This window comes from Emys orbicularis, chromosome 23, assembly GCF_028017835.1.
Source record: "Emys orbicularis isolate rEmyOrb1 chromosome 23, rEmyOrb1.hap1, whole genome shotgun sequence".
NCBI lineage: Eukaryota > Metazoa > Chordata > Testudines > Emydidae > Emys > Emys orbicularis.
The window spans coordinates 11761025-11782842 of record NC_088705.1 but is presented as its reverse complement, the minus strand read 5'-3'; the positions used below and the strand labels follow the sequence as shown (position 1 = coordinate 11782842).

At 50.5% G+C, this 21818-nt stretch overlaps 1 protein-coding gene across 1 annotated transcript; it reads right to left on the bottom strand.

Moving 5' to 3' along the window:
- Positions 1–1786: 1786 nt before the first annotated feature.
- RCC1 (regulator of chromosome condensation 1) lies at positions 1787–13152 on the bottom strand. Its single transcript, XM_065421755.1, has 10 exons — positions 13117–13152; positions 10351–10435; positions 8501–8688; positions 7201–7380; positions 7025–7121; positions 6183–6305; positions 5237–5392; positions 4076–4195; positions 3001–3153; positions 1787–2025 (listed from the first exon to the last, which is right to left on the bottom strand). The coding sequence occupies exons 2-10, from the start codon at positions 10421–10423 to the stop codon at positions 1850–1852; spliced, it is 1266 nt and encodes a 421-aa protein (XP_065277827.1). The 5' UTR covers positions 10424–10435; positions 13117–13152; the 3' UTR covers positions 1787–1849.
- Positions 13153–21818: the final 8666 nt, after the last annotated feature.

Sequence of the window (21818 nt, the reverse complement as noted above, 5' to 3'; positions counted from 1 at the left end):
GCCGAGTCAGAGGAGCCCTGGTACCCAGACAGCGCCCTGATGGGCCCCCTAAAGAAGAGACAATATTGTTAGATGTATTATACTGTGCTACAATTTTCAAATTTGTTTGTGAAAAGCAGCTGCCCATAGTAGTAAAACAAAGCCAACTGCTCTGAGTTAGTCCCACAGCATTTCACAGGGCCCAAAGACCTCTCTCCTCTTCAGTGACGAGCCACACGAGGGGTTATCAAAACTCGATTTATTCCAAATGTTAAAAGTTTAGTTTCCTGCCTCTCTTCCCCACTCACCCCGCAAAATATTTTTAAATTCTTTTTTCTTAAAAAAAAAAAAAATCAAAACTATTATATGAGCCACTGTACAATTTCCCTGTTCCCTCCCTGATATTGCTATAACTTAACATATAAAACAGTCCTTTGCAGAACCGCGGTTCTTATTCAAGGTGTTTGGAATGCAGCGGCAGGAGAAGACAGAGTGGGAGCGGTGTGGGTGGCCTGGCTAATTAGACACACACACAATCATCCAGGGTACTAAATCAGGCTGGTTACTTTGAGTGATCTAATGCATAGTTGGAATTGGATTCTCTTCCTCCTCTTCAAGGCCTATGTAGCAAATTAAAACCTAACCGGGGAGGGTGGGGGAGACACGGAAGAGTACAAACAAAAAGCCATCAACAAAAGTGTTCTCTTGCTGCAAGTCTCCAGGGATGGATACAGGGAGTGAAGACTGGCTGGCTGCAATTCTAAAAGCAGGGGGACATAAGAAGGAGTTAAGCGATGTGAAAATACGCCTCTTCCTAGCTCTTGTCTGCATCCGATAGGGAAATGGAATGATTTGACTAGACAAATGATTTGCTCAAAATTTCACCCACCTGCAGGGTTTAGTCTAAGGCCAACGTATTCAAATGAGAGAGTCTGGGGTTACTCTTCGAAAGTGGCCTGATTGGCAAAGGTCTTGAGCGTTCCCAGCTCCCGAGGGAACTCAAGATCGCTCAGCATCTTTGCAGCTCTAAACAAGGCCGGCTACTTAGGAACTTAAACAAGGAGTTCGGAGACTGACTTCAGAGACTCCCGGTTGAGGAGTCTGACCTGAGTCACAGCTCAGGTGACCTTAGAAAACCTCCCAGGAGAGACCAGAACGCTTCCTTCCACCTCTGTCTGCCCTACACCCTCCCCAGATTAGATCCTCTGTCTCCGGACCTTACGCTGCACTGAGATCACACCGGCTAGCAATTCACGCAAGAAGCGGAGGGGAGGAGCTGGGAGAGGGAGGGCCAGCCTCAGATATCTACAATAAAAAGAGACTTGGCCAACAGATACATAAAAGTGACTCCAATCACATGAGGCCCGTGGGAGAGCTCTAAGGAAATGGGACGAGGGGAAGACAGAGGGCTGGGGGATTTGGCTTTCGGGTGCTGTGGCCTTAAAAAGTTTGAGACACCCAAGTCCTGTTGCATATCAAGGGGAATGCCAGCGTGGCTGGGCCTGGAATCGTTTAAAACGGTGGGGAACCCACTTTGCCATCACGCTGGAAAATCAGCTTTGGGGGCGACCAAGCGGGGAGGAGGAAGAGGAAGAGGAGGCAGTGAGCCCTGAATACGCCAGCAAAGCCGCACGCTTCCAGAGGGGAAAGGTGTCTCTGAAAAGCCACACTCCAGCCATGCAGACTCTGCCCCTGGGATTCCAGTAAGAGGCAGCTAGTGTCAGCTGGGGGGGGGAGGAGGGGGGGGGGGATTCCCCCCATAACTCTGCAGATAAATCAGAAGGTCTCAGGAAACAACCAGTCTCCCAAGCCCCACCCCTGAGCCACTCGGGGGGCGTCCCCTGCGTTACTGCTGCACCATGCTGCGTCATCAACTCTGCTCCTTGTCTCTGACCAGCAAGACGGTGTGCTGCCCCCCACTGGACACAGACAGGACGACGCGATTCTCCAGCTGCTTGCCAGTCATCTCCACGGGGCTCCAGACGTCCTCCTCTTCCCCTGTGCCCAGCTGGTAGTTGGTGCCCATGCCCCAAGCAAACGCTCGCCCTGAAAGCAGACAGGGGCAGACGCTGATGGCCCACCCGACGCTGGAGGCCGTGCTGCGTGCCCGTAGCACAGACAGACCCGAGCGGGTCCCTGGGGCAAGGAGGGGAAGTGGTTTTCAAACCCAGCACTTGGGCGGGCAGAGTGTTAGCTTCCTATGAGCACTCGTGTTGCTAGGACAGCCCTGCGGAAGCTCCAGGGAACGGCGAGGCCGAGACTCCAGATTAATACTGGCTTTTCTTCACAGGAAAGCTCCATTTATACAGGGTAAATAAGTGAACCAGAGGTGGTTTAATACTGTACGTCGTTAATCAATTGTTGGGGGATCCAATAGGCGGCTTAGAGCCACTTCCAACACCCAGTGCGCATGTCCAGTTCCCCCACTGACCCTTTATAAACAGCCCCTTCGGAGAAAGAGATTTTTGCAGCGTTTGCCTAGCTCGACCCGCGTGCAAACAGCATGCGGTGCCAAGGTGCCCGCCCTCTGGAGATTGCCACCCACCACCAGGGCATGTTCTGCAGGGGGACTGGATTAGTAACAGATATGGAGCCTTTCCCCTCTAGGTCGGTGGTTCTAATCCAGGTCAGGCAGCGACAGGGTTGTTATTAACCTCGTTGGCTGACGGCTGGGGAGCAGGGGGTACGTAGCAATTCGACTGTCTCAGCCTCGGCTCCCCGCGTACTGGTGTCTATCCTGCAAAGATCTGCCTTGTCCACCCTCAGCACGATGGGTCAGGATTGTGTGGATCTCCCCCCCGCTCTTCTCCTGGGGTCTCTGCAGATCAAGGCTGGGGCACAGCGGGCGGGTGGGAAAGCCCATAGCTTCCCTGGCTAGAGGATTTTAGTCTGGGGGCTGTCACAGCCAGGTAGGGACAGGTATTAGCTGCATTCCTGGCATCCGAACGGAGGCACTAACTGACCAGGCCCCATAGTCGCCCATTACTCACAGAGCCATTCCCCCCGGCCCTCTCCACTTACCTTCCTGGGTAACAGCATAGCCAACAGACGCCCCGCAGGCGATGGAGGAGACGCTTGGCAGCTCCGGGATGGGGGTGGGCATGCTCTTCTCTTCCGCCCCTTCTCCAAGCCCTAACCGGCCGTACTCTGCCCTGCCCAGGCTGTAGGCTTTCCCTGGCACAGGTGGGACACGCAAGAGACGCATTACTCCTTGGGAGCAGAGACCGCCCCGGATGCATAGAATTTACATCACTCGGGTACCTACCTCAGTCACCCCACGTACATTCGGCCCCCTGCCAGTCACATCTGGCTAATCTCAGGCATTATTCCTTCCCCGTATTGCCCCGTGTGGAACCCGGCAGCCTGCAGACCGCTCCAGGCCAGGAGCGTGCAAACTGAGCCAGGATGGGAGTACACATGATGGAGACCAACACCCACTTAGATGCCAGGGGCCAAAGCCAAGAAGTTGCTCCTGATTCCGGTATTTGCTCAGCCCCGTCCCACCCCCACTGCCAGCTAGGGAGAGACGAGCTGCATCCTTGGCTTTCTGGTTATTAGCAGCATCCAGGAGCCTTTTGTGATTCTGTATTTAATGGAGACAACGTTGGGGCTGCGGCATGGCGTCCTCTCATTTACCAGAGAGGTAGCGTGGTCTAGTGGATAGTGCACTGGACTGGCACTCTGGAGACCCTCTGCCCCTGCCTGCTGGGTGCCCTGGGCAAGTCACTCCCCCTCTGGGCCTCAGTTTCCCCACCTGTACAATGGGGATAAGGACACTGACCTCCTTTGTAAAGCACGTGAGATCTGCGGGTGAAAAGCCAGGTGTGATTCCCATGACTCTGCTAGGCAAGGGACCGAAAAGTCCCCTTCACATTCCCACCCATGGACTGTACTGAACGTCCCCAACGGCAACCACAACCCACGTGCCAGCTCAGGGCAGAGAGCTGCCCGTGACCTCAAGAATGCCAAGGATCTGGGGCTCAACCATCACCCCAATCCCAGTGCCCTGGCACTGGGCGACAGCGGCCCAAAACCAAAAGACTGCAGACCCCTGCCCCTCTTCTCCGTTTGGTTCACAAGCAGCTGCCCCACTCACCCTCCGAGTCCAGGCACACCGTGTGGTGCTGCCCGCCCGAAAACCCCACCCAGGACTTGGTGGAATTCTTGAACGACGTCAGGTTCTGGGGAGCGAAGCAGGGCTCGGTGTCCTGCGTCCCTGCAGGGGGGACAACGAAAGCCAAGGAAGTCAGAGACAGGTGAGCAGACCCTCCCCTCCCCCCACCCCAGCCTGCAGGTTACCCCCAAGCCCGCTGCAGGAGAATGAACGCACTACGTCACGAGACTTAATCGACGCTGCTTAGCCTGGATGGGGACCATGCAGAGACAATCCAAGAACGTCCCACCTGTTCTGTAACTTGCAGCCGTTATTAAACGCACAGACCTGTGCCATACAAACCTGCTGCTAAAACCAACGGGCTGAGAGCATCCAGGCAGCGCCGGAGGCAACAACCCAACTACTGCTTAGGAGCCTTCTCATCTACCCTGACAGTGCCACGGAGCCCGGCTTCCTAGCACGTCAGGGAGCAGGATGCAAGCAGGCCCCTTGCCTTAACGGCACCTTTCTTCTGCCGCCAGGACCGACCACGCCCAGACGGGACAGAGCGTGTAGCAGGGCACAGGACCTACCGACTCCACGGGAGGACCCGCCCACAGACACCGTCTCGCACTGAATTCAATGGGAGCTGTGGAACGGCCAGAAAATTCAGCACTTTCTCAGCGCACAGGTCCCTGCAAGGCGAAAGACCGCCCGGCCCCTCTGCGCCGTCAGGGGCAGGGACACAGCCCACAGGGGAGCTATTAAAGATCCCAGCAGCCCGGCCACTTTTAGAAAGCGTTCAACAAAGCCAGAGCACCGGGCGCACCCAGCTAGTTAGTTTGGAGTTTTCCTTCATTAGCCAATTACGCTCGACTCAATGCTTGAACCCTCGCCCAGCTGGCGCAAGGGGCCGAGAGGAAGGCTGGTCCGTGGTCAAGGCGCTGGATGGGGCTTAGGAGACCTGGATTCTTTCCCCTGCTCTGCTCCACACTTCCCACGCGTGACCTTGGGCAAGTCGCTTCGTCTCCCTGCACTCCCACTTCCCCCTCGGTGAGACGGGGCTAGCACACCCTTTCTCCCCTCCGCCAAGGCGTCTGCCTGGAGACTGTCTCACTGTGCGCACGTACAGCGCCTAGCGCGGGAGCACAGACAACTCCTCACCCAGCTGGTGGTAGTTCGAGAGGCCGAAGCCGTAGACGTAGCCCTCCTGGGTGACGGCGAAGGTGAAGTACGCTCCGCAGAAGGCATCCTGGAAGCGCACCCGGCCCTTGCCACCTCTCCCCTTGAGAGGGACGCGCTGAGGCACGAGCAGTCGTTCTACACGGGAGACGAGAGATCAGGCTGCAGCAAGGAGAGGCAGGGAGAGGTGCCCTCCCCACAGGCACATCTGGGGGCGGGGGGACAACCCTGGCTGGCCTTTCAAGTGCTTTGCTCAGTCAAGCACAGCGTCACTCCGAGCTGGCCAGTGCCCCCTCTTGGGGCCTCATTCTCCTGGCGCTCTGTGGGGCGGAAGCAGCACCCAGCCCTCCCCTGCCCTACACCAGGGACCCGGAGACTAAGCAACTCAAGCCGCTTGTCTAAAAAGAAACTTGGTAGCCCTCGCAGAGCCAGCGAGGGGCTGCCCCATACCCTCTCCTCGCTGTCAGAGGCGTCAGCTTGTATGAGGGAGACTTGCCCACGCGGCCCGCCTTCCGGCAGCGCTGCAAACCCACCCCCGGCCTTTGATCTAGCCTGTTTCATTGCCACCGCTGGCAAAGAGTCACTCGGCCAGCCCCCGGCAGGACAGGGCTGCTGTCCAACCAGCTCATCTCCCCGGCGCGGGACCGAGCGCGCCCACCTGTGACGTGGTGGGGGTGCAGCTCCCATCAGCACTGTCTGTTTTAAAATCAAGCTGCGCAGCACGTTCACGTGCCAGGTGAAAGGACCCTGGAGACTGCAGCCCAGACAGCTTCTGCGCCTCCCTGCTCAGCGAGCCCATGTCCCAGTCTGGCTCGGGGAGGCCATCAGTGTCTATAACCCCACCCCCAGCCCGTAGTGCCTTAGCCAGCACCGGCTCAAGGGGCCCCACCAGCACGTATCCCCCCTCGCGGCGTCAAGCGCGACTCACGTAAACCTTTCCTTCCTCCCCGGTTGGCAAAGAGCTCCGGCACCCTTCCCAGCTGGCCCTGCTCGCCACAGCCACACGTGTACAGGTCCCCGTCCACGGTCAGCAGCACCAAGTGATCGTTCCCTGTGGGGACGGAGAGAGGGCTAGCACCAGCCTTGGGACGCCGATCCCCTTGCGGTGTGCCCGCCGCTGGTACCCCTGCCCTGGGTCAGCAGCACGGCTGAGTAACGCTGGGAGACTGCCAGAGAACAAACCTGGCACGTAAAGTCTCACGCTAAAGCGTTTACTTGGTAAGAGCCCCAGGAGTTTTACGCCCTGCACAATCTCTGGGAGTTTCTATTGGCGTCTAACGCTAACTCCCTGTGTTATTTGCTACATTACCAACCATGGGCACTAAGCCACCTCTCCCACCTGATACCAACACAAACACTGACATCAGCGGAGCTCTAACCACCCCCAAAACAGTGGCACCGGAAACATTAAGACTAGAGTCACTGATGACTCCCCAACGACGCCATGGAAAAGTCCCTTACCTGCCCTGCCTCGTTTTCCCCACCCACAAGAGGGATAATACTCCTACTCCGCAAGGATTCATTAGTTCACATTTGCAAAGTACTTGCAGAGAGACTGCACCGAGAACTATTATTATTAACGGCCAGTTGGGGGGGTGAGACAGGAGGCAAGCGCTGGGCTGGTGGAGGGGAGGGAACACCCTTCTACAGCTGGTAGAAAAAGATCAACTAATCCGGTTTATTCTGGGCCTGATTCTGTCCCAGCGGCCGGAGCAGGGTTAGTGGCTTGTCCGTGAGCCTGAGTCACCTGTGCACTGAGCCCTCACTCACCTGAGACTATTTTAAGGACAGGCACCTCTAGCGGCAGTGGCACCGGAAGGGCACTCTTCTTCATGGGCTCCAGCAAACCGATGACTCCATTGTTATCCTGGACGGAGAGAGAGACGTTGAGTGGCAAAGCCCGGGAAGACGCAGCAGAGCTCCCCGAGCCAGCGCAGCCCGCGTACCCGGAAAGAGCCCCAGAGGAAGACCCTGCCGTCCTCTGTCAGCGCTGCTGTGTGACTATCGCCGGCAGCCAACTGCACCACCTTCTCCCGCAGCTCCACCAGCCCCGGGGTGGTCTCCGAGCCCTCCTCGGAGGTATCGCGTCCCAGGGCGCCTTCGTCGTTGCAGCCAAAGGAGTAGATCTGGAAATGGAAACATCGCACGGTGGGAAAGGGGCCCAGCACAAGGACGACAAAGCTGGTGCGAGAGAACCCGCCTGGCTCTAATGACCACGCGCGTAACGCAGCTGGCAAGGGGGACGGCTGCGTTATTCTCAGAAGCCGCAGATGGAGGGTGCCCGTTAAAAGTTAGAGGCTTACAAGGCCAAGGAAACAGTCACTGCTGGGGGCAGGGAAGCCGACACGCCGCAGCGTACTGGTGAGGAAGGGGGCGCTTGCCTCTCCTGGAAGGTATTAGGAGACCTTTAATGTCCCTGCAGGGCAGAAAAGGCCGTGTGCTTTCCAAGATGTCACACAAGAGGATCTGCCTGGGGAGCACTCAGACAACTCCCCCTTGATGCTCTCTGAACCCCAGGCTTCGGTAACGGAGCCGCCTCGCGCTCTGACACAGAGCAGACCCGTTTGCCATCGACCCACGGCAGAAGTTACACGGAGGAGCTAGTCAGCAGAGAAGTCTAATCACTGCCTTCATGGCACGTGTGCCAAACGAGGGGGAAGAGAGCCCCACCCAGCCCACTTTTCTGCCTTGCGAGAATTCATGAGATTTGGTCAGTCACAAGGAAGGCGGCAATGGAACCATGACGAAGCAGTACCGTGCTATCACAGAGCTGTCCCGTGGCGCTGCTTACCGCCGGGCCAGATACAATACGACGTTCACAGCTGGAGCTGTACAGCGACAGGTTCCCCCTGCATGGCTCATGTCGAACCCAGGAATTTTACCAACTCACAGTTCCTTCGCTGCACGCCGCAATCTGCGGCTCAGAGCGAGCGACCCCAGGGCAGCCCCCGCCCAACACTCTAAGCATCCAGGCTCTGACCAGAAGCTATGGGAGGTCAGAAGGCTGCAGAGTGAGATCACGGTAACGTGCTGGCTCTTTAATCAGAGAGGCTCTGGAGCAAGGAACCTGTTTGGGGGGAGGTTCCGAAGGGTTTTGACCCACGGCCAGCTGCCTCTGCATAACAAGAGTCATTAAGACGGCGCTTACAGTCCAACATCGGAGTCAATTTGCTCAACGAGTCACCCAAATAAGCGCCCCCTCCCCCCATTCGATTTCATGTCCGGCGATCAGACTCGCGTACTCACTTTGCCCGTCTCGCTAAGGCAGACGGTGTGCATCCCCCCTGCTTCTGCCTGGACGATCTTCTCGGGCAGCTGCACCAGGGCCGGCCTCTTCCTTTCCACCACATCCTCTCCCAGGCCCAGCTGCCCGACATCCCCCTGACCCAGTGTCAGCACCAGTCCAGGCTCCGTCCGGTGTGATGAATGGTAGACTGGAGCACAGGAGACAGAGGGGGGAAAACTCTTGATAAGCGAGATGCCAGATTCACACTCATGCAATATCACGGCAGTCAAGACGTCTTTCCCAAAGCTCCCGGAACCAGGGGCTGGCTCGGCAGCACACAGCTATCGCGCTGGCCTTTCCATTGCAACCTGCGCTGAGCTGATGAGACCGACAGTCCCAATCCGCCCTCCGTGGGGCTCCACCTACAATTCCCAGGCACTGCAGCAGGTCAGACGCAGAGCTGCGCATGGGGAAGGCGAGCCCAACCCCTCGCACGAACCCCACGGGTGGGTTCATATTTAAGCAGCAGCAAGTCTGGACTCCTGTGGTTCTCCTGCATCTGACTCGCTGAAAGACCTCGGGCAAGTCAGCCCACGTCCTGCCTTGCTTCAGAGCCACCATCCGGACAATGGGAATACAACTCCCCCTCCTCAAAGAAGGGTGGAAGGATTCAGAGCAAACTGCTTTCAGATCCTTGAGGGCAGATGCTCTAGATGTGTTTGGCCTCTTTATTATTTAGTCCAGGGTTTCTCAACCTTTTCGGGCTGGCAACAGCTTTATCCTACATCAACATTTTTCACAACTCTACCCCCTGCTTACATCTACTATTAAAGCGAGAGTCAAAAAAAAAACCCTAGCAATGTTAAGCCTCTATCATTTCTTGGCGTGTGAAGGAGGTGTTGACAGAGAATACTTGACGTTGAAGAGTAAGGCTGCGTGGGGAGTGAAATTAGCTTTACTTTAGATTGTAATTTAGTCTATCGCATGCCTGAGTACAATAAAAAAATAAAAGCTGTTCACACGTAGTTAGAGTGAAGAGTAAAGAAATCTGTCGCTTTGGGGCAGCATCACCCAGCGTTCTCTGTGGTCCTCAGTGTCCTCCACACAAACTGAACTAACCAACTAGAAAGCAAGAGAACCTCTAATCGCAGCGTCCCAAGGCACAGCCAGATGACGCTTCTCATCCACAGAAACCTCCCAAGCATGAATTGAAAATGGGACCTTAAAAAAAAAAAATTAAAAGTCTCCTGACGTAAAGCAGAATTGCAAAGTGCAAACTGCACCCTCGCCATCCGTCCCTGTTAACCTCACGCACAGTACAAAATAGAAGACAACCCACAGGGTGCGGGGAGTCAAGCTCCGGGAAAAGGGCAATTTACAGTACTGAACACTTCTGGAAGATGCCATTTCTGATGCTGACCAGCAGTGAATACCCATTGAATGATAGGGTGCAATCAGAACCAGAAAAACTGCAGAACAGGGAGAGGAAAAGTCACGTTGGCCTTGTTCCCAATGGGATTTGTCCCAGTTGCAGCCATTGGTGTTCAGCAAAATGACACAGCTGCAGCTGTTCAAACTCTAGTGCAGACAGACAAAGCCACAATCTACATCCATGGAGCAGTGATCCTGGTTCCAAGCGGGGATAAACTGTACTGGCGCATATTGTGGCTTGAAGCTGTCTACCTAGGGGTTGCACCAGTGTGGACGCACCGATGGCTGAAAGCTGGGCAAATCCTCATTGTAGACAAGGCCAAGAATTGTCAGACTGGATCAGACCTGTGGTCCAACTAGTCCAGTCCTCCGTCTCTCACACCAGCCAGCCTCAACGTTTCAGAGGAAGGTGCAAAACCCTGAAAAAAAGCCACGTTACCTTTAATCTTCTTCCTCTCGGGAGACCCTTCTTCTGGCGTCGGGCTCTTCTTTGCAGCGCGCTTTCCCGGCATATTGCTATAGAGCTAAACAATTGAAAACACTCCACGTTAAGACATTCACCAACCCAGAGTCTGGGAGAAAGGCAGGAAAATTGCAAAGCACAAGCTTTGGAAGTGACACTGTCAAGTTCTCCCCAGTCCTCTCTTTTCTAAATCACTGACACTGCGGTTTTGCAAGAGGTCTCTAGGAGATGAAAGTGAAGTGGGAGTTGGGTATCTAACTACCTTAGCCCACTGTTAAAATCCCACTGTTACACTAAAACCACCTGGAATTTTTAGACTCTAATTTACTTTTCTCCATTCTACCCACTAATCCACTTCGGATGCAATTGCGAATTCCCAGTCGTTCATCTTCACGTCAAGGCCTCTGCTGGTAGATGAGATCAATTCAAATGGTCACTCCGAAATCCCAATTCCCTGCTCTCTCAGCTTTCAGCAGAGTGTTAAATATGTTTTCAGAGGATAATCAAAAGCTATTAGAAAATCAAAGCCCCCAACTATTTCATGGCTCTATTCCCCAGAAACACTGCTTTCTGGTCCCTCGCTACAGGAGAGGTCAGAGACACAAATAGTCCTTAGTCCTAAAAATACCCATTAGCCCATTACAACAGTCCATGAGATGTGAAAATCGACATCTGAAAGCGTAAGAGGAAGATTCAGGAGGAAGGTGATGTTAAAGAAACAAACAGCCCACTACTTCAAGAATCTACTTCTGCTTTCTAGAATCATATTTTTTGTTATAATTTTATGGCCTGATCCTACAACCCTATCTAAAATAAGCACAATCAGTGGTTCTCAACTGGGGTCCGGGGGCCCCTGGGGGGCCACGAGCAGGTTTTGGTGGGGCCGCCAGAGAGCATGACTGGCATTAGATTCACTGGGGCCCAGGACAGAAAGCCAAAGTCCAAGCCCCACCACCCGGGGCTGAAGCCAAAGCCTGAGCAACTTAGCTTCGTGGGGCCTCCTGTGGCATGGGGCCCTAGGCAATTGCCCTGCTTGCTACCCCTTAACGCTGGCCCTGGTTTTTAATCTACTGGATATGCAGAAAAACAGTTATGGCACAGGTAGGCCGTGGAGTTTTTGTATCACGTTGGGGAGGGGCCTCAGAACAAAAAAGGTTGAGAACCCCTGAGTGCGATAACACACACACAAGCAAGGGCTGTAAGAGGGAATCACTGGACTTTAACACCGTCACAAAACGCTTAAAGTGACACTTCGGGATTTTAGCCCCAACATTTAGGGTGCATTTGAAGAGTTTTCCAAAACTGTATTTTAAAATTTCCAAAAAATATTTGTTGTTTAAAGAGGCCCAGGCAGAGCTGACAACTCAAACACTGCAATATTGTGCCAGCTGTAAGAGACAAAGTGAAACTGACTAGAAATTCAAGTGAGATTGGGTAGTCCGTTTTCATTGCCCAGGCTAAGCAAAAGGCAGAATGTAAACAAGGAATAAAGGGTGAAAAGGAGATTCAGTTTTTCCAGTATTCTCAGTTTTAACAAAGTAAGATGTTATTAACAACACAGGTGAAAAATAGAAGGTTTCAATAATATAATCATTTTATGGTGCATCCCCTTTCATGTTTGTAAAGTATTTTGAGACCTCAAGTATAAGGTTATATATGCAAAGTGATATACTCCAAGACACCTGCACCGCAAGACAATACAGCACCATTTTAGCTTACTTGGTGTCTTCCATGTAAAATCTGTTCTCAATTTTACTAACCTGGCTATGCGAGTTCCATACACCACAAAAATCATGCCACCCACTGCTGAAATGCAGCTATATCTGGGGTGGAACGGGGCCATAATGCTTTCTCCACAGTGACCATTATTTGAGGAAAATGGTGCAAAAAGAAAGCGGTTCAGATGACATGTGGAGAAGTGCACGAGTAATCCAAGCTTCCACGATGCAACAAGCAAGTGCAATGCAATGTGCAACCCCTCCCACCTTTGCCCACATGCGGAGTCATTGCTACATGACACCCTTAGGACTAGGCGGGCGAGGCAGCGTCATTTACTGCACCTCACACACTTTGTCGCGCTAATATCCTGGGATCAGCAAGGACACAACGATCCCGCATCCAGCCCTGACAGCGCCACCCCGCAGACTCCTTTCGGGAGACACCCAGAGAATTACACACGCCCCCTCCCAACCTGCAAACCCCTCCCAGGAATCAAGGGCCTGATCGCCGCTTCTCCCCCACATGCTCCCCTCTGCAGGGAGTCAGGACAGGTCGGCACCCACTACCCCCCCCCCATTAACCAGGTTTATCAGAGCCCCCCCCCCCCCCCTTGCACAATTCCCCGCGCGCGGCGCTGCACGCTGGCAAGGAGCGCGAGCTGCCCCCCCGTCCCGGGATTTGAAATTCCCGCGCTGGCCCGGGCCCTGCCGGTGGTTGCGCTGCCGCAGCGCCGCGCTGGAGGAAGGGGGGAGGGGGGCTGCGCGAGCGGCTCCCGGCGAACGTTCGGAGCGCGGGGCGGGCTGACACTCGGCGTTCCACGCGTGGAACCTTCGGACACAGCCGCGCGGCGGCGGCCACGTGGGGCCGGTCCAGGCCTCGGCCCCCCCACCGGGGAGGGGGGAGCCTCAGAGCCCGGGGGCGGGGATCGGTGCATTCCCCCCTCCCCGCCCGGAGCCCCGCTTCCACCCCGGCTACCGCGGGGGGGGGGGGAAGGGGGATGGGAAGCAGCACCGGGGCTCTCACCTCCCTGCTGCTCCGCCACCCCGGCTGGCCCGCTCGGTCCTCTCTGCCCCCCCCACCCCCCTGCCGCCGGAGCATGCGCGAGGAGAGCCCCGGCGAGCGACCGAAAATGGTGCTAGCGACCCCTGCTGGCCACTGCGCGGAAATGCCCCGGGGAGGGCGCTATAAACCCCGGGCGGGAGAGAAGTCGGGGTGAATTGGGGCCAGGGCAGGGGGGCGGGCGTGCGTGGTGCAAGGCGCCCGCTGACGGGCCCGGTCCTGCCCGCGCTCGCCCCCGGGTGCAGCGTTGGGGGTCATAAGCCATGTCAGTGGGACTCGGCCTGGGCCTGGCTCTGTGCGCCCCCAATTCTGCAACTGGCCCGGCAGACAGACCTCGCTGGAGAACCGCAGGCAGACCCGAAGGTCCGCCCCAGGGGCAGGATCTGCTTTGTGCAGATGCAATTGTAGGAGCGGGCAGGTTCTGCCCACACGCTTAACTTTAGGCTCCAGTACTTGAACTCCATGGGACTCATCACACACATGACATTAAAGTGCTTACAGGCTGCACTGTGCATGGAACCAAGACCCATACCTGTACTGCAAAGAACTTACCTCATTCCAAGGGATAGACTTGAAGAATTACAATTTTGCTCACTTGTTTTGTTTGTCAGCTGTTTACCATTTTGTAACTTCTAATCAATGTCATTTCCCCAAGCCCCCTCCTGCAGTCCCCAGGGCCCGAACCCTGAAAAGGACCGTTTCTTGTTTTTTTAAATGCTCCCACTGGAATTTGGAAACATTTATATTATTTTTATCATTCATAGTGCTGTAGAAATATTAACTAGTCTCCACAACTGCCTTCTATAGGGCCCAGATGTCCCAACGCCACTGTTAATGGCAGATCCATGAAGCAATTCCTGTTTCCTAACTCGGTGTTTTGTCCACTGGACCCTACTGCTTCCTGTGAGGCAATAATGCCTTACTATACTACTGCATTGTTTACACTAGTTTTGCAATGCCTGGGACTTTAGGTTGGCCAAGAACAGCAATTATAATCTGTAGGCTTTAGGATTGACTCAATTGCTTTTTTTAGGACAAGTTCCTGTTCATTTGTTGCTTACGGATGACACAAACAGAACAGCAAGTTTCCTTCCCACTCCACACCTTATGCAGAGCACACATTTATCCTTGGTAGCTCAGGAAGTCACACATGTAACTTTCCTAGCATAGTGGGTGCCCTATATAACATTTTCTTGTGACAGTCATTCACATTAAAAAGTCATCTCCTTTACTATTCTGGTGCAAGACAAACTATAACCCTATCCCTGCGCTGAGATCTTACAGCATAAAAATGGCATCTTTGAGGAAATCACAGTAATTTGGCTTGCAATAGCCCATTTCTCTCCTAATCCTGTATAACAGTATTTTCCTGTCAGGAGGGGGAAGAGGAAAGATGTGAAACAATCAGTGTAAGCATTTATTTCACGAGTGTTGGGGCAAACTGCTCACCAGTTTTTGTGGCACAGCCTCACACTCCCCACAGCAGGCATTGCAATTGCCGGTTGAGTTCCCTTAAGACTGTAAAATGTAGAGCTGCACTGACAGATTTTGTATGGATGCTTAGTGCTCAGAGTTGAAAACCACTAGGTCTAAACTGGCCATGAATAAATTTAGGCTGGAAATTAAGATGTCCAACCGTCAGAGGAGTGAGGTTCTGCAGCAGCCTTCTAATAGAAGTGGGGCAAACAGCCTAACTAATTTTAAGATAGATCTTGATAAAGTTATTAAAGGGATGATGACAGGACAAGGACTGAACTCAGTGACCCAGGAGATTCCTTCCAGTCCCATGTTCCTGAGTCAAAATTCCTACCCCCTGTTGATTACTGCGGCATCGGCAAGTCATTTCTATGTCTCACTTCCCCCTAGTTCCAAAAATACGGGAACTACACGCCAGTCTCACAGGAGTGTTGTGAGGATTAACTAACTGGTAAAATGCCTTGAGGCCTTTGGTAAGCAATAGAACAGCCCAAAGTCATATTAGTCATAATTCAACAGAAACTCAATATGTTCAGAGGCTGTAGCAAGGATTGTCCAAACAGGTGTTCAGGCAACATGGCTCCATAACCTATTACACACACTGCACTGCAGAGCGGAGTCATGCTTCCCTTTAGGGCCGTGTTCGCAGGTCTGTTGCAAAATGCCTTGCTTACTTAAAGGGAAGCCATTTTAATGCTCCGGCTGCTCTGCAAATATTGAAGCTACAATCTTCACATCTTCTAGGCAAATAAGAGCAGCATGTCGAATTGTGTTAAGGAAGCACGATCTAGGGCGAGAGCTTGGTTAGGACATGATCAGACGCCTGCCTGTTTAAACACAGATTTTGTAATGTGGATGAATTGTCAGCACGGTTGAAAACCACTTTGACCTACGTGATCTAAAGACAGCTACATGGCAGTGTGGAGGAAATAGCGTGAGAAATGGTTCCGAACCTAGGCAGAGAAAACCAGTATAAATTGTAAGCCTTCTGGGGCAGAAATCATCTTTTTGGTCTGTGTTTGTACAGCACCTAGCGCCATGGGGGCCCGGTCCATAACTAGGGCATCTAGGAGGTATGGTGCTACAAATAGAAAATCATATGCATGGAAGGAAGCAAGTTTGAGAGAGCAATTTAAACAAGAACGCAACGAACCGTGTAAAGCCTGCTGCACTGAAGTGGTCTTCAACTGTTTCAGGTTTCTCCTGACAGTTCAGATCCCCATGTAGTCACTATCATGACAAAAACCCTATTTTTTCTTACCCACACCATTAAAATCTCAAGCTATTAAAACTTACTTTAAAGATCTAGTTTTGCACAAGTTTCATGTCATAACTACCCCTATTGCATATGAGGAGGATGGAAATTAGTTTCCATTGCTCATATCATGCTTCAACAATTTGGTTACTCATACAGCAGGGGGATGGTCAAACCCTCACCAAAAACTATTTCATTCAAGTCATATGATGCCATCGGTATTCATGAGAGACAAGGTGGGTGAGGTAATATATTTTTTGGGACCAACTTTTGTTGGTGAGAGGGACAAGTGTTTGATCAACACAGAGCTCTTCTTCAGGTATTCATGGCATTTTACAGAGAAATAAAAATGTAAGTCTCCGTCACAGTATTAGCAGAAATATTTTCATTAAGGTATTACTAATGCTATGTTTTGCAACAAAAAGTTGGTAAACCCTACACTTTGGGTCTGATAATGACCTCTTAAAAGCTCACCCTGGGCAACCTGGTGGCTAGGAGCCCTATTAAGGAAGTTGACAAGTAAGGTTGCTTCATAAGTCCAATAACCACAACTGCTGGAATTTTCATCAGCCAGTTTGGTATCAATGAAGCCTCAGATTGGTCTATTTAGTCCTGAAGAGTTGATACCACTGGAGATGAAAGAGTTAATCCCCAGACATCCAAGGACACAGGGAGAACTCAAGTGCATACAGCTATTTGTATGAAACACGAGAAGTCATCAGGTGTTCCTGAGTCTCACTCTGAGTGAATGGAACATTTAACCAGTCACATCACTGAAGGATATATCAAGATCCAAGTACCCCTGTTTAAAAGCAATTCCTTTATTAGTTATACCACTGAACCCCTCAGTGTCCATAAGATTCTTTATGAAGAAATATCGCAGACTTTCCTTAATACAGTACACGTGGGACCTTAGCTCCCAACCTCCCACCCTCTCCTAGTACCTAAAACGCAGTATGACCTGGATTGGGGAGCCCACTGGAACATTTCTATTTCTTTCCAGTTAACATCTGACATTTTTCCTGTTTTACTAAAGCTTTGTCTAGACTAGGAGTATGGGTATGCTGTTCGAACACATTAGCTAGTGATCTAGAAGTCTAGTGTAGACATGGGTGAGCGGCCGGCGAGCGCGCGCGCACACACACAATAAATCATTTGAAAGCTTTTTATGTCTATTTTAAGATGAGGTCTGACATGGAGCTGCCAAGCGGTGCCATTACTACAGAAATAACACACTAAAATGATCACTTTGAAATATTTGCATGTTTCTGTTAGTTTAATGACTCTATGCATTATTTCAAGACACAACATTGGATTTGTGACCTTAAAGCATCACAACAACAATTTAAAGGGTGAAATAAACTCTAATAATAAATTTGTACAGGTCTCATTGACAATTAATAGTGCTGGTGACATTTCTAGTCAACATCACTATCTTGTTCACCATTATGATCTCTGTGGCGTGTGCATGGGTTACTGTTAAATACTATGCACTCGGCGATTGAGCGGCACCTTCTCTGAATGTCTTCTGAAGGCTGATACTCACTGCTGACTGAATTATGTGCCTCTTTATCTATCAGCCGAAGGACAAATTCCTGCACCAACTGGGGCACAAAAGTAGCTGGTCTCTGTAAATTACAATCACCTGTCTTTGGATAATATTCCAAGGCTTTCATTTTGGCTATTTCAGACCGAAGGATTGAAGCAGCGTTATACAAAACCACTTGTTCGTTTGAAAGCTGATCATCAGGTTCACTCGCCGGAAGCCCATCCAAAAAACACTTGGATGATTTAAGGGCCTGCTTCGGGTTACTAGAAGCTTGGATAGCGTCAGCTAATGTTATCGCGCTGCATAGAACAATGGTAGACTTGCCTTGTCCGTGCTGTGCATGGAATGAAATTGCAGACCCATAGTGTTTTACTAATCTTGCCTGTAATTTGCTACTGGAATAGCTTGCGGTTTCTATCTCTGAGGGAAGTAGGGTTTTGTATCTTTGAAGCAGTTTGGATAGGAGAAGAGCTTTCTTGTTGTCCATAAGATCGTCTATCTCTTCAATCAGCCGATAAAATGCAATGTCATAAGGTGACTGTATTGTTGATTGTTTTGCTTTAAGATTGGTTTTACTCAAGTAGGAAGAAATGCATGTTGAGTGATAAACGGCCTCCTTAGCAATCAAGTCTTCCACCGATGCTCTGCGCAACATGTCAGCATCTCCTCTTTGAAGGGCCGCCTCCCTGAGATTGGCTGCTCTCTCAAATGTTTCTATTCTATGAAGTTACTTGTCTTTCTTACGTGTTTTTCTCAGGCAAACAGTGCAACAGGACCAATCGCTGGAGGATGTGCTTAAACCGGTGGCTATAGACTCGGATGAGCATGATGCTCTCTGATCAGATTCAGAGTCGGTTTTCCTCCCTGGGTTCAACATAACTCTGACCTGTGCCAAATTCGACTTGCTTGTGTATTTCTGAAAGCAACCCCTGTGATAGAGTATTGGTGGCACAGCGTCTAAACTGGAAAACTCACCCAGTAGCCGCCAATACAATTCATCTCTCCTGGCTTCTGCTGCCAGCATCACAGAGTTCTGGCCAGCACTGGTGGCTTGTGACAGTTTTGCGTTCTTTTGATTTACTTGACAAACAACACATTTTTCAAAGTTTGTGGACAGTCTTTTTTTCTTTGATCTAAGCTTTAAGGGGCTTGTATCCTCCATGTCTTCACATACCGTAACTGCCCTGTACAGGTAAAATTCCCAAAGTATATTGTTAGCATTGCTCTCACCACTACCACTATTTTTCATTTTTTACTAGTATATAGACTTGTGCTAACTTGGATCTACATTAATACAAAAATTGCCATTTTTGCTTAGTGAGCACTTTGACTGAAGCCCCACTGATGCTGTGGATTGTCATCTCTAACACTAATACTGACCTGTGCATAAGTGTCACTGAATTAAAAAACTAATTTCTAGAATATTTCAAAGACTAGTACTGCATGCATATGCAATTACAGATTAAAACCTTCTGCCATGCAGACTAGATGCTACATTGTATGTACACAGGCATACAAATGAAGAAGCATTAAATTATGAATTCACATACATTTATATAAGATCGGCCAATGGTCCATCTATCCCAGTATCCTGTCTCTGGCAGCAGCCAGCGCCAGATGCTTCAGAGGGAATGAACAGAACAGGGTAATTTCAAGTGATCCATCATCCCCTGTCATCCAGTCCCAGCTTCTGGCAGTTTGGGGTTTAGGGACACCTGAAGCACGAGGTTGTGTCCCTGACCATCTTGGATAATAGCCATTGATGGGTCTATCCCCCATTAACTTATCTAATTCTTTTTTGAACCCTGTTATACTTTTGGCCTTTACAACATCCCATGGCAATGAGTTCCACAGGTTAACTGTATGTGTGTAAAGAAGTAATTTCACTGGGTGAGTCCTAGCTCTTGTGTTATGTGAAGGGGTAAGTAACACTTTCCTATTCGCTTTCTCCACACCATTCGTGCTTTTATAGACCTCTATCATATCCCCCCTTAAACATCTCTTTTAAAACCTGAACAGTCTGTCTTTTTAATCTCTCCTCCTACGGAAACTGTTACATACCCCTAATCATTTTTGTTGCCCTCCTCTGTTTTCCAATTCTAGTATCTTTTTAGTGGTGATGTGACCAGAACTACATGCAATATTCAAGATGTGGGAGTACCAATGGATTGATACAGTGGCATTATGGTATTTTCTGTTTTATTATCGATCCCTTTCCTAATGATTCCCAACATTCTGTTTGCTTTTTTGACCATCACTGCACATTGAGCAAATGTTTTCAAGGAACTATCCAAGATCTCTTTCTTGAGTAGTAACAGCTAATTTAGACCCTATCATTTTATATGTATAGTTGGGATTATTTTTTTTCCAATGTACATTACTTTGCATTTATCAACACTGTATTGCATCTGCCATTTTGTCACTCCGTTTTGAGAGATTCTTTTGAAATTCTTCGCAGTCTTCTTTGGACTTAACTATGTTGAGTAATTTTGTGTCATCTACAACTTTTGCCACCTCCCTGTTCCAAATCATTTACCAAGATGCTGAACAGCACAGGTCCCAGTACAGATCCCCACTATTTATGTCTCACTACTGAACACTGATAATTTATTCCTACCTTTTGTTTTCTTTTAATCAGTTACTGACCCATGAGAGGTCCTTCTCACTTATCCTATAGAATTGTAGAAGTGTGGGACTGGGAGGGGCCTCAAAAGGTCATCTAGTCCAGTCCCCTGCACTCAAGGGAGGATTACATATAGCTAGACCATTCCTGACAGGTGTTTGTCTCACCTGTTCTTAAAAACCTCCAATAATGGAGACTCCACAACCTCCCTAGGCAATTTGTTCCAGTGCTTAACCACCCTGACAGGACTTTCCCAACCTATACCCCCCCTTACTGCAATTTAAGCCCATTGCTTCTTGTCCTAGCCTCAGAAGTTAAGAACAATTTTTTACCTTCCTCCTTGTAACCTTTTACATACTTGAACTGTTATGTCCCACCTCAGTCTTCTCTCAAGACTAAGGGTACGTCTACACTACCTGCCGGATCAGCAGGTAGCAATCCATCAATCGGGGATCGATTGATCACATGTAGTGTAGACGCGATAAATCGATCCCCGATCGCTCTCCCGTCAACTGCTGAACTCCAGCTCGGCGAGAGGCGGAAGCAAAGTCGGCGGGGGAGCCGCGGCAAACAACCCCGCCCTGTGAGGACGTGAGGTAAGTCGAACTAAGATACGTCGACTTCAGCTACGCTATTCTCGTAGCTGAAGTTGCGTCTCTTAGGTCGATCCCCTGCCCCCCCACTGTAGACCAGGCCTAAACAAACCCCATTTTTTCTATCTTTCCTCACAGGTTGTTTTCTAGACCATTAATCAGTGTTGCTGGTCTGGACTTTCTCTAATTTGTCCACATCTTTCTTGAACTGTGGTGCAGAGTTTGACACAATACTCCAGTTGAGGCCTTATCAGTGCAGAGTAGAGCAGAAAAATTACTTCTCGTGTCTTGCTTACACCACTCCTGCTGATTTATCCCAGAACAATGTTTGCTTTTTTTGTAACACTGTTATATTGTTGACTCTCATTTACTTGTCATCTACTATAGAACGCCCAGATACCTTCCCAAGCTATACAACACCCAGGTACCTTCCCACGGTCCTCCTTCCTAGGCAGTCATTTCACATGTGTGCAATTGATTGTTCCTTCCTAAGTGGAGTACTTTGCATTTTTCCTTATTGAATTTCATCCTATTTACTTCAGACCATTTCGATCCAAAGCACTTACAACCCTTCCCAGTTTGGTATCATCCGCAAACTTTATAAGTGTACTCTCTGTGCCATTATCTAATCATTTATGAAGATATTGAACAGAACTGGATCCAGGAGCAATCCCTGTAGGACTCCACTCAATATGGCCTTCCAGCTTGACTGTGAACTACGCTCTGGGAAGAGTTTTCCAACCACCATATGCACCCACCTTATAGTAGCTCCATCTACGCTATGCCTCCTTACTTTGCTTAAGAGTCTTTGGTGGGGGACCTTGTCAAAGGCTTTCTGAAAGTCCAAGCACACTATATCCACTGGATCACCTTTGTCCTTCAAAGAATTGTAATAGAGTGGTGAGGCATGATTTCCCTTTACAAAGTCCTGTTGAGACTTCCCCCACATGAGTGTGTATGTGTTTGACAAATTTGTTCTTAATCACACTTTCATCCAATCTGCCTGGTACTGAAGTTAGGCTTGCTGGCCTGTAATTGCCAGCACCACCTCTAGAGCATTTTTTAAAATTAGGCTTTACATTAACTATCCTCCAGTCATGTGGTACAAAGGCTGAATTTAGTGATCCTCCCCTACTGACTCCTCAATCTAGGACAATTCCTCAGATCTGT